Genomic DNA, 16213 nt, shown 5'->3' on the forward strand with positions numbered 1-16213 from the left:
TATTTTTTAATCAGTAAAAAAAATGTTATCCTCAATTGCTAATTCTTGAATGCAAGGATTCCTTAATCTGGTGAAAGCCTCAAAGGGATAAAACTTTCCTCTGCCATGCCTGGCTTGGTACAGTTTACACACTGGGCTTGGGTTACCAGTAGTAAGTAATACTTTTCCAGCATTATTTAAGTTGTGTGGAATCTTCCAAGGTTTTGGCTGCTATGAAAATCAAACCTCTCCTCAGACTTGCCCCATCACAATTCGTGGGCTGTCAGATCATCAAAGCACAATTATGTGATTTGACCATATAGTGTTCAGTGAGACATGTTATAAATTTTTGCAAAGGTCAGGCTTTCTTGGAACAATTACATCCCTATTGGTAACATCTGGCCCCACCTGGTACACATTTAGGTACACATAAAAACTTAGATCTTAAGAAGATGTCTTTCCCAATTACTGTCTTCTCTAAGGATCCGTAAAGAGAAACAGACTTTGAACCCAATTTATCTTATTTACTTGACCCTACTGTCATAAAGTGTTCAAGTTCACGTATTATAAACATGGTAACAGGGAAAGGATTCAGGGTTCCCAGACAGAGGAACAATTGGCCAAGGAAGTCAGCTTTTCAGAGCTCAGCAGGTAAGTGGTAAGGTTTTGTCTTGTATAAAAAGATAGTCGTGGAAATTAAAAACAAGTCAAGTGAGGGAAATTCATTTTGAAAAGTTGCTTTCTTGGTGGGGTGGAAGGGAAGGGGAGACATCAATCCTCCTCCTTAATAGGGTAGCATGAGGTCTGCCAAGAAGCCCACACTTTCAGTTTTAATGGAGTACCTACAGTGGACAGCGTTTAAGAAAACTGTATCAATGACCAAATTCTGAAATCATCACTGTTACAATGCTTGATAGAAAACTTTTTTGCAAAATTTTAAAATTACAAAAGAACAAGTTTTGGTACTAATTGCATCTTATTGAAAGAATGATATGGGCTTGCCAGCCAGAAAGAGTGAGCCTGACAGGAATAAAACTTGTTCCTGTTGGGACAGGCCTGGGATGGGGAGGAGCGGAGTTGACCCAAAGGAGTCATAGGTATGTTCCAGCTCTTAAAGGTTAATATTGGGCCAGCCCGGTGGCGTAGTAGTTAAGTTCACGTGCTCTGCTTCAATGGCCTGGGCTTCGCAGGTTCGAATCCCAGGCACGGACCTATGCACTGCTCATCAAGCCATGCTATGGTGGTGTACCACATACAAAATAGAGGAAGATGGGCACAGATGTTAGCTCGGGGCCAATCTTCCTCACAAAAATAAACAAAAAAACAAATAAATAAATGTTAATATTCAAATTAAGGGGACAAAATTCCAAGTTGATAAGGTCTGTGGAGTGGCCAGGGACCAGAAGGAATTAACAGCAGCTTCTTAAAGGAAGAGAATATTAATCTAGGCAGTAGGGTGGTTAAGAGCCTGGCCTTGAGAGTCCTAGGTTCGAATCCTGGCCCTGATGTGTACTGTCTTTGGGATCTTGGGCAAATACACATAATCCCCCCAAAAGTTTAGAAACAAGTTCAAGAGGGTTGTTAGGGGCTTAACTGAGATGGACACAATGTATGTGAAGTGTTTAGCACAGTGTCTGTTGCACAGAAAGCATTCCATATGTGTTTCTAATATTTTTAGTCCATACAAGGCAAGGGGAAGGAGTATTACGAGGCAGAGAGTAGTGGAGGGATGGAGAAAGCAGAGATTAACACGGTTTAAGACCAGAGGCCATATTTCAATTGAGTCTTTTCTAAGGTACAAACCAACTCTATGGGATTTGGAACACTCTCAAAAACTTTCCATTAGCAGACAGCAACCTTACAAAAATGACCCAAGAGAGGCTTTCAAAACAAGAACGACTTTGTTCAGTAGGGACTGTCTGAGAAGGAAGCAAGTTTCATTTCTCTTTCTGTTCAAACGACATTCTATCAATTTCTCTAGGGAAGACTTCCCCAGGGCTGCCCTATCTGCCCTATATCTTATACTTAGGTTTTATTTTTGCTGTCTTAAAGAAAATTCCTTAATGCTAAAAGTACTTTGAACTTACTAGTCAGACACGATTATTTAATCAAAAACTAGAAATAGTACTGTCACAGCTGAGATGACACAGCTGGATGACTCATCTGGGACTTGATTTCAAGTGTGTAATAGACAAGAGGAAGGTTCATAAACTCAGTGTAGACCAAAGTACAGAACCAACAATACTCTTTTTCTGCTGACAGATCAGGTTTAAATTCATTAAGATGGCCTGGAAGAACAGTGGCCTAATGCAAACGTGCAGCTTTCTTCTGTTACTGATTTTATTTCTGCCATGTGAGACGACAAGTAAGTTAATATTCTTTTTGACCTCTTTTTAAACATTGAAAAATTTCAGATTAAAAAATGATGAGTGGGCACTGGGAAAATCCAAAATCCAAATTGGAATGACTACACAGTTGGTATGGCTCAGAGTACAGGAGTCAGATGACATAATAAAACATTAAATGGAAAAATATTTTTATGGTTCTGATAATATAAGACAGGGTGAAGTATTCTATTCTCTCCGGAGCCACAGCCAGAATTTTCCTACATTTTAACGCATATCATTCCTAACCACATCCCAAATAATCTTCTGCTATTTATGTGAACACACTACTTACATGAAAATCTTTCCTGCCTTTGCTCCCCACTCCAACCTGGAAGTAGCTTTTTCCCCCCTTGATTTAAAAAGTAATACATAGTCATTGTAAAATAAATTAGGAAATACATAAAAGTAAAAATCCCTCCAAATCCCATCATCTAAAGATAACAGCTCAACATGTTGGTGAATATTCCTCCAGATTTTTAAAAAAAATACTAGGCAGCAATCTCATTATTTTCACCAGTAGTTTATGCTTTTCAAAGGAAAAGTTAATGTGTTTTCAGGATGTACTTACAAATGTTATGTAAGGGGTAAGTTTGTGGCAGCTACAGTCATTTTTTGGCTTTTGTTGCTTGCTTCTGAACCCAGGAAAGTAAAAACTGAAATTCAGGTATGTTACTACACAATGAACAGATTTCTAAAAATCTGAGATGAAAATATACTGCTATATATCCTGATCATCCACCCCACAGCAACTTGTCTACCCCACAAACCACAGCTGTTTAAACATCTGTTTATTTTACTACACTGACAAAACAATATTAAAACATCAGAAATACAAGACCAAATTTGTCCATAATCCTATCATCTAATCAGAAATGCTTTCAAATCAGCTTTTATCCATATGCATATTCAACTTTGATATAGTCATATTAATTATTAGAGTTGTAATTTACATTCTGCCTATTCACCTAATGTTACGTCATAAATATTTTTCCATTATGCTATAGTCCTTTTTCCTTTGTGTTTCCCCACTCCCACCCCCTTGCTTTGCTACTTCCAACCCCTTGAAGTAAACAAGCTGTCTGCTAAGTATTGCTCCACTTTTGTTTCTATTTTTATCAATCCTATTCAATATATAGGGATAGGATTTTTTTTTTTTTTTTTTTTTTTAAGATTTTATTTATTCATTTTTTTTCCCCCCAAAGCCCCAGCAGATAGTTGTATGTCATAGGTTCACATCCTTCTAGTTGCTGTACGTGGGACTCGGCCTCGCGCTGGACGGAGAAGTGGTGCCTTGGGGCGCGCCCGGGATCCGAACCCAGGCCGCCAGCATCAGAGCGCGCGCACTTAACCGCTAAGCCACGGAGCCGGCCCAGGGATAGGATTTTTACCAAGACTTTTTCTCATAATTATACGTGTGTATGTGTATACATATAAATGGGGTAATTTTGTACATACTGGTTTCTAACTCAGTGGTTCTCAAACTTCACTGCACGTTAGAATTACCTGGGGAGCTTTTTAAAAACCAAACACCCAGGTTGCACTCATGTCAATTAATCAGATTGTCTGGGGGTGGGAGCCAGGCATCAGCACATTTTTAAAGATCCCCAGGTGATTACAATGTGCAGCAACATTTGGTAACCATCATTTTAACCTTTTCCTCTTTTTAGTTAATAATACATTATGGATCTTTTTCCTTGTAAAATCATACAGATCAATATGACTATTTTTAATTGTTTCAGAGTATTTCACTGCATTGATGTAACATAATTTATTTTACCTATCCCCTGCTGATGGCCATTTAGACTGTTCACTCTACCTTAACAGTTTCTTCCCGCCCTCCCAGGTTCTATTTTAACGGTGAATGGTAAAACTGAGAACTATGTTCTGGACACTCAGCTTGGCTTCCAAGAATCTCTGAAATGTGTTGTTCAAAACCACACCAATGAGGAAGAACTTCTCTGGTACCGAGAAGAGGAGACAGTGGATTTGAAATCTGGAAACAAAATCAACTCCAGCTCTATCTGTGTCTCTTCCATCAGTGAAAATGACAACGGCGTCACCTTTACCTGCAAGCTGCGGAGGAATCAGTCGGTGTCCATCTCCGTGGTGCTGAATGTCATTTGTGAGTGAGGGAAAAGAAACTACTACTCAGTCTCTGTTGTCTGCACTACATTAAGTGGTAGTTGAAATCTGGGTCTAAAGAGTACGTGCATTTTAACATTCGCTTGATATTGCCAAGTTGCCCTCTTTATGCTCCCACAACAATGCACGAGGGTGCCTATTTCCCAACACTCTCATGAGCACTGAGTATCCTCAGATTCTAAGAGTTTGTCAGCCTGATTTGAAATTTTATTTTCATTTTCTAAATTAAGAATGAGGGTGTTCACCTTTTCATAAATGTATTGGCTCTTCATGTTTCTTGTCTGTGAAATGCCTGCTCACGTCCTTTACTCATATTTCCATCAGGTTGGATTCCTTCTTCTTATTGATTTGTATAAGGGCTTTGTACATTAAGGAAACTAGCATCTTGTCATTTTGGATTTAAGTATTTATTCTATTTGTTTTTGACATTTTTTATAGTTTTTGGCTATATTTTAATAACATGTTTAATACATTTATGTATTTAAAATTATCAATCTTTTCTTTTGTAGTTTCCAGCTTTTGTGTTCTACTTAGACATTCCTTGGGAATCTTTTTTTTTTGTGTGAGGAAGATCAGCCCTGAGCTAAGCTCCGTGCTAATCCTCCTCTTTTTGCTGAGGAAGACTGGCTCTGAGCTAACATCTATTGCCAATCCTCCTCTTTTTTTTCTTCCCCAAAACCCCAGTAGATAGTTGTATGTCATAGTTGCACATCCTTCTAGTTGCTGTATGTGGGACGCGGCCTCAGCATGGCCGGAGAAGCCGTGCGTTGGTGCACGCCCGGGATCCAAACCCAGGCCGCCAGCAGCGGAGCATGCGCACTTAACCACTAAGCCACGGGGCCGACCCTCATTGGGAATCTTTTAACATCACCTTAAAACCCAAAAAGGTGAAGCTCTTCGATAGTTAGGTTCCAGGTATTGGTAACCCACTGGTGGAACTACATGGAGGTAGGGGGCCTTCAAGTGATTCTATGTAGGTGATCGTGTAGGTGGTTTGAGTGGAAAGCTAGTTCTACACAAGGAAGGTATGGATGGTGTGGTGAGGGGTGATATGGGATACGGTGATGATGGGGTATGATTTGGTAGAAAGAGGTCTGGACTGGGAACCTAGTAGTAAAAAGTCAAAGCCATTTGACCCCAGTGAGCTCAGCAAACTTTTCTGTGAAAAAGTGATGCCACTGTTCCTGACATAACAGTAGATAATGCTGAGAAATCCCGCTCTGAAAAATACTGGCGTCCTGCAGCTTGAGTTTCCGGAATGAATCATTTGCATCTTCCTAGGCAAAGGAGCTTTGTTTTTTATTTTCTATGAATTGATAAAATGTGATTTTTAGCAAGCTACCTCTTGGCTACTTTAATAGAATCCAAGACTATTGGGGACCTTGGAGGCCTTGTCATCCTTATAAAATGACAGGTGAGGAAACTGAGGCCCAGACTGAGGGCCGAAATTATCACAGCTGGAGCTGAGAACAGAACACAAATTCCCAGACTCCTAATCTAGTGCTCTTTCTTCCCATTGTACCTTCCTAAGGGAGACATGGCAGAAATGAGACAATATGATTTGGTGGCTTAAAGAAATGATTTTCAGTTTTCCAACCTGAATTCACTTTTAGAATCATCTTTATAACAATCTCCTAAATATTGTTGTTGCTAAGCACATATATAAAAAAACCAACTGGTCAGTGATTCAAAGCGACAATAAACTGACAAACTTATCAACCGATAAGTCAAAATGAGCTCATAAAAAGTGACAAGAATATCATATACAATCCTAAGGAAATATTATTGTTATAAATAGCAGATCAAGAACTAGATGGAAGCTTGCTAATACACTATTTGGGGGAGGGTGTGCAGAAACAGGTTCTCTCATACATTGTTGCTTAAAGTATAAATTGAGACCACTTCTTTTGCGACATCTATCAAAATTTAAAGTGTGCTACCCTAGGACTCAGCATTTCTACTTCTAGAAGTGAAACAAGAGACATATACAGGGATGTTTATTGTGGCATTGTTTAACATTTTAAAAATGAAAGTAACCTAATGCCCATCAAAATAAAATGATTAAAGAGTCATATATTATACTGTAGCACTCTAAAAGCAATGAGCTAGGGGCTGGCCTGATGGTGCAGTGGTTAAGTTCGCACACTCCACTTTAGCCGCCTGGGGTTCGCAGGTTCGGATCCTGGGCTGGGACATGCACCACTCATCAAGCCATGCTGTGGTGGTATCCCACACACAAAATAGAGGAAGATGGGCACAGATGTTAGCTCAGGGCCACTCTTCCCCAAGCAAAAAGAGGAAGATTGGCAACAGGCGTTAGCTCAATCTTCCCCACCCCCAAAAAATAATAATAATAAAAAATAAAGGCAATGAGCTAGATCTCTGTGGTTCAATCCGGATATATCTCAGAAACATGCAAGTTACTGAGAGAATGAAGTCTTTTATGTAAACCCTTCTCAGCCTCCTAAAACAAAACAACATATTTCCTATGGAACGTTAAATGTATAGAAAACTATTTTTTAAAAAAAGATCTGCAAGGATTTACAACAGACTCATAGCAGTGGGTATCTCTGGTGAGTCAAGAAGTGACCAGGGTGAAGTCAAGGAGGACCTTAACTTTATCTGAAATGTACTAATTTTTTAAATAGGGAATACTCATGTATGGCTGATGTGCTTAAAAATTAATTTTAAGTAATTAAATTAAAAGAAACAACTAGTAAGACCTGTCCACAAGCGAAACTGGTATATTTGGCAATTATGTTCTCTCTTTTAGCAGCTTCTTCCATATCTGAATATCATATAACATCTTTGATGGATATGGATACAGAATTCAAGCTCATTCCAAAGAGCAACAAAATGTCATTCTTCTGAGAGAGTTATTAATAGCACAGCCTACTGAGGGTCTAATTATTCAGTGTGCAGATTACACAAGCTCCTTTTTTCCTCCTTCTCTGCCTTTACCTCTTTCCTACGGCCCACTTTTCAAGTATTTTATTACCCTTCTGCACGCTGGCCAGAAAATGCAAGGGGCATGGAGAAGAGAGGAGAACCAACTCAGACATTCTCTCCCTAGATGTTGGAAAGCCCTGGTCAGGGTGAAGGTTGGAATTATTTGGTGAAGATAAATGTGTTCAACTATCTTATGGGTCTATAGCTGCCCTTATCATGGAGGGAGTAAGGAGCTGCTCACACAGAGGGATGAGAGGGACTCAGGTCACACTCACCTTCCATAGATGCCAGAGTTGCCGTGATTGGAACGCCTTCTGGGAGGAGGACATTATTTCTAGAGGATCATTGAGGAAATGCAGATATGCATTGGTATACATGTGGCCAGAGGAAATGTGGTTAGGTAAAATGCAAAAATAGAGGGTGTGAGAAGCCTTCAAAACTACTACCACCACCACAATAATAATAGTAGCTAGCAATGTGGTAAATTCTTTACAGGCATTATGTCATTTAATCTTCACAGCCAACTCACAAGGTAGGTATAATCCTACTTTTTCTTTCTTTTTTTTTTTTTTTTGGTGAGGAAGATTAGCCCTCAGCTAACATCTGTTGCCAATCCTCCTCTTTTTTGCTGAGGAATATTGGCACTGGGCTAACATCCATGCCTATCTCCCTCTACTTTATATGAGATGCCGCCACAGCACGGCTTGATAAGCAGTGAGTCGGTCCGCGTGGGGATCCAAACCTGCAAACCCCCAGCTGCTGAAGCGTAGCACTGGAACTTAACAGCTACGCCACCGGGCCGGCCCCATAATCCTACGTTTTAGATGAGGAAACTGAGTAGTTACTTAGCAGTTAAGTAACTTTCTCAAGGTCACAGTACATAAGTGGTGTAGGTAGAATCAGGGCTAACCTCAATGACTGCTTTCTTAACATTATACTATTTTATTCAACACTCGCACAGATTGGTTTATTATATTAACTCTCAGAGAGCATAGACTCAAAGCTTATACTCTTGGGTAGTGTTACAAATTGTCTACTTGGTACAGATTCATTATTACATATATTTGTTTCATAGTTTTGTCTTCTCCACCACATTAAAAGTTCTATGAGGTTTGGAACTGGATGTATGTTATTTACCATTGTATCCCAGGTTCCTACCTAGCCCAGTGCTTGGCATACAGTAGGTACTCAATAAATTTTTGTCAAATGAATGAATGACCACATGAGATAGACTGAAGAAGATCTTGAACACTGACAGTAAACTACTGCTTATCTGCTGATTAAACCTAAATGCTTGAATCTTACAGTTCCTCCTTTCCTAAGTGGAGACGACTTCCAAACAGTCGAGGAAGGCAGTAATGCGAAGTTGGTTTGCAATGTGAAATCCAACCCCCAGGCTCAAATGATGTGGTACAAAAACAGTGGCATCCTGAGTTTAGAGAAAAACTCCCACCAAGTCCAACAGACAAGTGAGTCTCTTCAACTGTCAATTACCAAAGTCAGGAAATCTGACAATGGAACCTACAACTGTATTGCAAATTCAGCTCTGAAAACGGAGACCAAAGACTTCCACCTCATTGTCACAGGTAACTCTCTTTTTTAGTAATATCCAGCACAGTGCAAAATTCAGAATAGATGCGCAGTAAATACTTTTTGTGACAATAAATGAGGATGACAATTATGATTAGAAGCTAGGATTTTCTTTGGAGAATTATCCTCATTCAAAGCGTTTTCCACTAAGAATGCTGGTCCTTCCTTTTAGGGGAATTATGCCCATTCCATATAGGACAGTGCTTTTTGAGCAAAGGTCCTTTTCTAGAATCAAGTGGTAGAAGACAATTCTGGTTGGCTTTAGGGAGGGATATTTCCATCAACTCTCCTGGACAACAAGGTTTGTAGGAACTGGACTTCCGAGTTCACAGCCTAACGACAAACAGAAGAGAAGTCAGAAACACAGAGAGAAAAAAATGTGACTAGATACTGGCTAGATAAGAAAATGGATCTCTAAAATCACTCCTAACTCTGAAATTGTAACCTATAGGCTAATCACAAAAGGGAGTAGGGGGAAAAAGTTCTCTCTCTTGGCTTCATGCTTCTTCTACCCAGGTTTATCACCTCTGCAATAATAGGGAACAAACGAAGCTCCAAGTGTTTTTCCCTCCTCATATTTCTCCTTCATACACAAAGAGAAAGGCAAGATACCTGGTGTAGCAGATGCAGAAAATGCTCACGCACACATTTCCTGGTCTGGGGCCAGTATGCTAGCAGCAGCCAAGCAAGCGGAGGCTCCTATATCTTGTTAGAACATTATTCACTTTGTCATTTGCCTCCCTGTGCCCCTTCATTGCTTTTCTTACCAATCCCCAGGAAGTCAACTGAACCCTTGCCGGAAGTGTTTGACTGATGTGACCATGGGGCTTCTTATTTTCTCCCCCTCAGGAAGGTCTGGGACACCGAAAGAGTGACTGGTGGGGAGGAGGAGCTGCTGCAGGTTGAATACCCATCCCTGTGATTACTGATGTGGTCAGTAATTTGTCCCGCAGAGCAGTGCCAGTATGCCCAGTGGCTACTTGCTTTAAAAAACCAAAACCACAAATAACCTAAGTACTCACAGGATAGAATCAGTGGCACCGTATGGAAGCTTGTGGCTATTCACCTTCCCCAGGACCGCAAAAGCATGGGTGGTGTGGCCTCAGGTCATGCCATTCTAACTGGCTGTAAAGACCACACGCAGAGACTAGGGGATTGTATCATCCCTCTTGGTTAAGAAGGAATCATAATTGCTCTGTGTCACATAAAAAACATACACCTTGTGTGGCAAGCAGGCTGCCAGCTTGGCAAATTGGCTTTTAGGTGGGCAGAATCCTGTTTTGGGTGGAGCTCATCCAAACCAACTTGTTTTTCTTATTTCTTCCTGCTTTATTACCTCCCTGGCTGTTGGCTGCCTTTGCAGCATAAGCATTCTGCTGCTGGCACTCAGGCTAAATGCCAAGTTTGCCATGAGCCTCTCCCAGCTTCACGGCTCAGTGGGGTAGTTTCTAAATGAGGCCATGCAAAGCTGGAAATGACATCACGGATCTTTTTTTTTTTTTAAGTTGTACTCATGGCTCATATTTATTACAGTAATGTAGTGAGGATATACAGCCAGATCATAAAGGAAAAAGAAAAAGAGGGAGCCGACCCGTGGCGTAGCGGTTAAGTGCGCACGCTCCGCTGCAGCGGCACAGGGTTCGGATCCAGAGTGCGCACTGACACACCGCTTGTCAAGCCATGCTGTGGCGGTGTCCCATATAAAGTGGCGGAAGATGGGCACGGATGTTAGCCCAGGGCCACTCTTCCTCAGGGAAAAGAGGAGGATTGGCATCGGATGTTAGCTTAGGGCTGATCTTCCTCACAACAAAAAAAAAAAAGAGAAAGAAAGAAAAAGACATAGCAGAATCTGGAGGAATCCATGTGCAGACTTCCCATGGGGGACACACAGGAGAAGTTTGTATCAGTTTAGAGAATTGTTTACCAGCTAAGTTCCTAGATGCCAGGCAAGGGCCAACCTTGTAAGTAGGTCTTTTTAAGGATAGCAGTCTCTGGCCCACTATCTTAACTCTTTTCTGCACACCATCCACTTATTTTCTTGGTGAAATGTCTGTCTAAATATTTGCCCCCTTTTTCTTATAACAATAGGCTATTTTTTCTTATTGAGTTTTGAGAGTTCTTTATTTATTTTGGATACAAGTCCTTTATCAGATATATGACTTGCAAATAGTATATCCCAGTCTGTGGCTTAACTTTTCATTCTCTTAACAGTGTCTTTGAAAGAACAGAAGTTAGTAATTTTGATGAAGTCCAATTTAACAATTTGTTCCTTTTTAGGTCATCCTTTTAGTGTCATATCTAAGAAATCTTTGCCTAATTCAAAGTCACAAAGATTTTCTCCCATGTTTTCTCCTCCTTTTACAGTTTTAGGTTTCACATTTACATTCGGGACCTATCTTCAGTAATTTTTGATATGGTATGAGACATGACTAGAAGTTCATCTTCTATGTATGAATATCTAATTTTCCAAAATCGTTTGTTAAAGTGTTTATTCTTCCTCCACTGAATTGCCTTTGCACTTTGTCAAACATGAATTGTTTGTACATAAGTGAGCCTATTTCTGGACTTGCTGTTTTCTTTCATTTTCTGCTTGGTTATCTTTCCATTAATACCACACTGTCTTAATTACGTCACTTTATAAGAAGTCTTAACATCAGATATCATTATTTCTCCTACTTTGTTCTCCTTTTTCAAAGTTGTTTTGCATGTTCTGGGATATCACAGATCTTTTCTCGAGCACAGGATTTTAGCCCACGCGTTGGGATTATTTTACCATAATGAATATGGGGGGAAAATAGCAGGGCTGGTTACAACTGGGAGAGTAAAACAGGATAAGGGGAGTGATGCCGTTACATTTTCCAAAGTCACTTTCAATAGAAACTTGGAATCCAAAGTGAGCCAGTGAGTCAGGCAGTTTATTTTAGCTTGTTTATGGAGTGAAAGCTGTCACGTGTGGCTTCATTTTATTCAGCTTGGTAAAAAATATTCTGCTCTGTGACTGAATTCTGATTTCTTTTCCTAATTGTCCCACCTTTGTTTCTCCTTCGTTTTGACATCTTTTCTTGGCACTGCAAGTAGAGGGGGTCCCCAGTAAGGTGAAGACCCTTTGGCATGTCCTAGGGCTGTTTATTACAGAGCCAGGGCTTACAAGAAGGCCCACTGAGCAGTTTCTCCAGTGGGTTGGTGCAACCCACACCTTCATGAGAATAATTTTTACTAACAGCCAAAAGAAAGCAAGAGTAAAGGATGCTTAATCTACTTACTCTCCAAAAATTATCCTGAGCAGGAACTGGACAAATAATGGAGAAGAAAACAATCAAAAGGTAAGTGGTTAGTGTGTCATATGAAGGATAAAGCCTATTTCATAATCTTGAGGCATATAGCGCTTGGGCTTTGAAATTTGATTTATTTAAAGACTTCTCTTCTCCTCTTCCCCACCTTTTGCCCCTCATATACAATCTCACCACCCTTCTGTCTTTTATAATACTTATCTCAATGTGTAGTTTTTGTTTGTTTAATGTCTGTCTCCCCCACTAGAATATGAGCTTCACGAAGGCAGGAGCCTCCATGTCTGTCCTATTTTTCGCAGGGATGAACGCAGCACCTAATACACAGTGGTCATTCAGTAAAAATTTGTTGACTACGCTCAATCCACAAACTCAATTGTACAATAAATAGCACACTCTTTATTTCCTATAAGTTCCTAAAATTTTATCTTAGCCATTATTGGAGCCCCTTCCCCTCCTAGAATGGCATCAGAATCCAGGGGCTTCGAGGGGGTCATTTAAATACCTCTGTTGACCTTAAGCACTCTTACTTTTGAAAGTTTCATCCCACATCATATCAAACTTATTAAAACAAAGCACATGAAATATACTTTTTCGCTGTAAAAATTTTGAAAGGATTTTTATAACTTGCATATATTTTGAATATTATCATAAATAAGTTATTAATTTGGCTCTTAAGGTTTAAACATTATTGTTATTTAACAGTTGGGTTATAGTTGACATAAACTTACTTTTTTACAGATGTTTAAACATTTATCAATTTTGGTTAATTTTGCCACTTTATTTTCATATTTGGGAGCCAATACTTTTTTTGTTCTGGTCTCAAATATTTTTATAGGCTCTTGGAAAGCTTGCAAGCACCGACACTGTGCCTGTAGTGCCCGATGAGCAAAACTGCTGCAAGCTTACCTGGTGTTCCGAAAACAAGGGAATGGGATTTCATTTCCAGGCTGTCATGGTTGCTGCTGATCTCTTCCTAGTCCAAGCTAGAGGTAGACTCTCTGTTCTTCCATGTCGTGTAGAGAGGTATGAAAATCTTGGCCATGGTTGGGAAGGCTGGTGCTTAGAGCCCCACTTCCCTAGGGGCACCATGCAGCCACCGTCTGTAATGTCTTGTCACCTGCTTGGGGCACTATCATAGTATAGCTACAAGGTCCCCACTGCTCCTGAGGTCCACAGACCTCTCTCCCCTTGGTCCAGCAGGCTCCTCACCTTTCCTTTCTTACTCTTAAAGCCTTCCTCCTTCTCTTTCTCCTCAGGGATACCTCTCAATTTGGGTTTTTCAAAACGCAGGAAAAACTATTGACTTCAGCCTGTTTCTGCTTTCTGCATGGCAAAAATTGTGGAAGAAGAAAGCACAAAATGGTCTGACTGCTTGCCTTGGGGGAGTTTTTCATATTACAATAAATTATCCTTATACAAGCGAATGGATTCAAAATGTGTCTCTGCTATTTACTAGTTCTGTGACTTCGGACAAGTAAATTAACCTCTCAAAGCCCCTGGCTCCTCGCCTGTAAAATGAGGATAATAACACCTACCTTTTGGGGTTGTTGGAGGGATTTAATTAAGAGGATATATGTAAAGTGCAAGGCATCATGGCTGGGACATATTAGAAATACATAAATCAGAACCACATAAACATTAGTCTTCGTTCCCTGTGTTTGCATTTCCAACAGACAGAGCTGTGGGTGTACCAAAAGAACCCATTATCGCTGCCTGTGTTGTGATCTTTCTGACATTGTGCTTTGGACTGATTGCTAGAAGAAAAAGAATAATGAAGGTATCTAAGTATTCTAAGCAATTTAGGTAAAAAGTCATCTAAATAATGGCAGAGAACAGGCTGAATAAGTGACTATAGCATTAGGAACCATACTTGGACAATCTGGTCTTTCTCCCATGAAATCTAAAATGGAAGTTGCTCAAGGGAATAAAAATTATACATATATTATGAGTACAGCTTTACAAAGAATAGAAGTGCATATGGACAAAACCTGAATGAAAATAGTTGTGGTGTTAGGGGAAGGGGATTTGGGGCTGATTTTTCTTCCTTTCAAATTTCCCTTTATTGTTGCTATGATGCCTTTGGTATAATAAATAAATATAGAGAGGAACATCTGGATTCAGAGATCTGCATGAAAAAGATGGCACTTACTGCCCACTTACAGCCACAAGCCCCGCTTCGGTGGGCTGGAGTTTGAACTGTTGAATGCTTAACCTTGTTGGTTAGCATGATGCAGAGTATGTGTGTGCTTAGGTTAATGCCATGCATTTGACTCCACCAGTTAACTCAGTGCCAAAGGGAGGCAAATATGGCAGAAAGCCTCTAAGGAAAGGCCAGTGTGGCCTAGGCTGAATTCATTATCCAGTAAGAGGCATTCTCCTTGAAACATACGGTAACTGGGGGTTATTCAGGGCAACAATGTCTCCCAAGAAGAAATTCACCCACTCGTTGTTACAATACAAAGCAAATTTTTCCTACAGAAAAAGAAATACTCAACTACCTAAGAATCTTGGAAGCATTTTTATTTAAGAGTTACATCTTCGGGCCGGCCCCATGGCTTAGCGGTTAAGTGCGCGTGCTCCGCTGCTGGCGGCCTGGGTTCGGATCCCGGGCGCGCACTGGCGCACCGCTTCTCCGGCCATGCTGAGGCCGCGTCCCACATACAGCAGCTGGAAGGATGTGCAACTGTGACATACAACTATCTACTGGGGCTTTGGGGGAAAAATAAATAAATAAAAAAATTATTAAAAAAAAAAAAGAGTTACATCTTCTCTAATTTCAATAAAAATAACTACTGTGGTCAAATATATAAAATATATATTAATTATATATTATATATTATTATATATATTTATATATAATAATATATAATATTATTTTATATATATAATAATATATAATATTATTTTATATATATAATAATATATAATATTATTTTATATATATAATAATATATAATATTATTTTATATATATAATAATATATAATATTATTTTATATATATAATAATATATAATATTATTTTATATATATAATAATATATAATATTATTTTATATATATAATAATATATAATATTATTTTATATATATAATAATATATAAATATTATTATATATATAATAATATATAATATTATTTTATATATTAAATATTTATATATTATTATATATTATTTTATATATATATAATTATATATAAAAATAACTACTGTGGCTATATTTCCAGCCACTTCTGTACTGGTGTGTATTTTTCTAGGTAGATTAACAGACATTTGGGTTTCCTGTCCCTTGAGCCACCTAGATGCATTCAAAATGTTTATCCATGGGCCTTAGAAAAGCAGGCAAACTCATTGCCCTTGTTGTGTTTGCTTTTAGCTCTGCATAAAGGATAAAGATCCTCAGAGTCAAACAGCTCTGTAAGTACTTTGGTCTGGGGCCCATGATTTTCTATAAGAAGATGGGTAGCAGTGGTGTGCATCATAAAGCCTATCCTGAGCAAACTCTTCCTGAGATGGGAGGTGCTGAAAGGTGAAGGGTTTCCGAGGAGAACGAAGAGTGGAAGAGAATCTGCCCCCACTTTAGAGGCAGACCAGTGAGGCTAGGTCAGAAGGTGGCCTAGAACTAAGAATACCTTTGGTCTTAAGCCTACTCCCTCTTTAAACAATTTTGGGCTAATGCTTATGCAACTGCATTTTATTGCCATACAATGTAAATAACTGAGAGGGCCTACCCTGGGGAAGCCACTGCTGCATTCTCCTCCACAAGATCGGAAGCCGCATTCTTCATCCTAAATACTGCCTTTTTGGAGCTTCCTTTAGTCCATTGGCTCCAGCATACGTGAAGTGGGCAGTGGGTAAGAAGGACAAAGGCATTCTTTC

At 39.5% G+C, this 16213-nt stretch overlaps 1 protein-coding gene across 1 annotated transcript; it reads left to right on the top strand.

Annotated features, from left to right (window-relative positions):
* Positions 1-592: 592 nt before the first annotated feature.
* TMIGD1 (transmembrane and immunoglobulin domain containing 1) lies at positions 593-15755 on the top strand. Its single transcript, XM_014789837.2, has 7 exons — positions 593-630; positions 985-993; positions 2247-2344; positions 4210-4488; positions 8765-9043; positions 14011-14114; positions 15711-15755. The coding sequence occupies exons 3-7, from the start codon at positions 2263-2265 to the stop codon at positions 15753-15755; spliced, it is 789 nt and encodes a 262-aa protein (XP_014645323.1). The 5' UTR covers positions 593-630; positions 985-993; positions 2247-2262.
* The last annotated feature ends 458 nt before the right edge of the window (positions 15756-16213 follow it).

This window comes from Ceratotherium simum, chromosome 16 (genome assembly GCF_057802395.1).
Source record: "Ceratotherium simum simum isolate JZ-2026a chromosome 16, ASM5780239v1, whole genome shotgun sequence".
NCBI lineage: Eukaryota > Metazoa > Chordata > Mammalia > Perissodactyla > Rhinocerotidae > Ceratotherium > Ceratotherium simum.

Bases quoted from the DNA above. Each gene is read 5' to 3' on its own strand.
- TMIGD1 (XM_014789837.2), top strand. From the start codon at position 2,263: ATGGCCTGGAAGAACAGTGGCCTAATGCAAACGTGCAGCTTTCTTCTG. The intron at 4,489-8,764 runs GTGAGTGAGGGA...TGAATCTTACAG, and splicing joins CGTGGTGCTGAATGTCATTT to TTCCTCCTTTCCTAAGTGGA. The intron at 14,115-15,710 runs GTATCTAAGTAT...GTTTGCTTTTAG, and splicing joins GAAGAAAAAGAATAATGAAG to CTCTGCATAAAGGATAAAGA.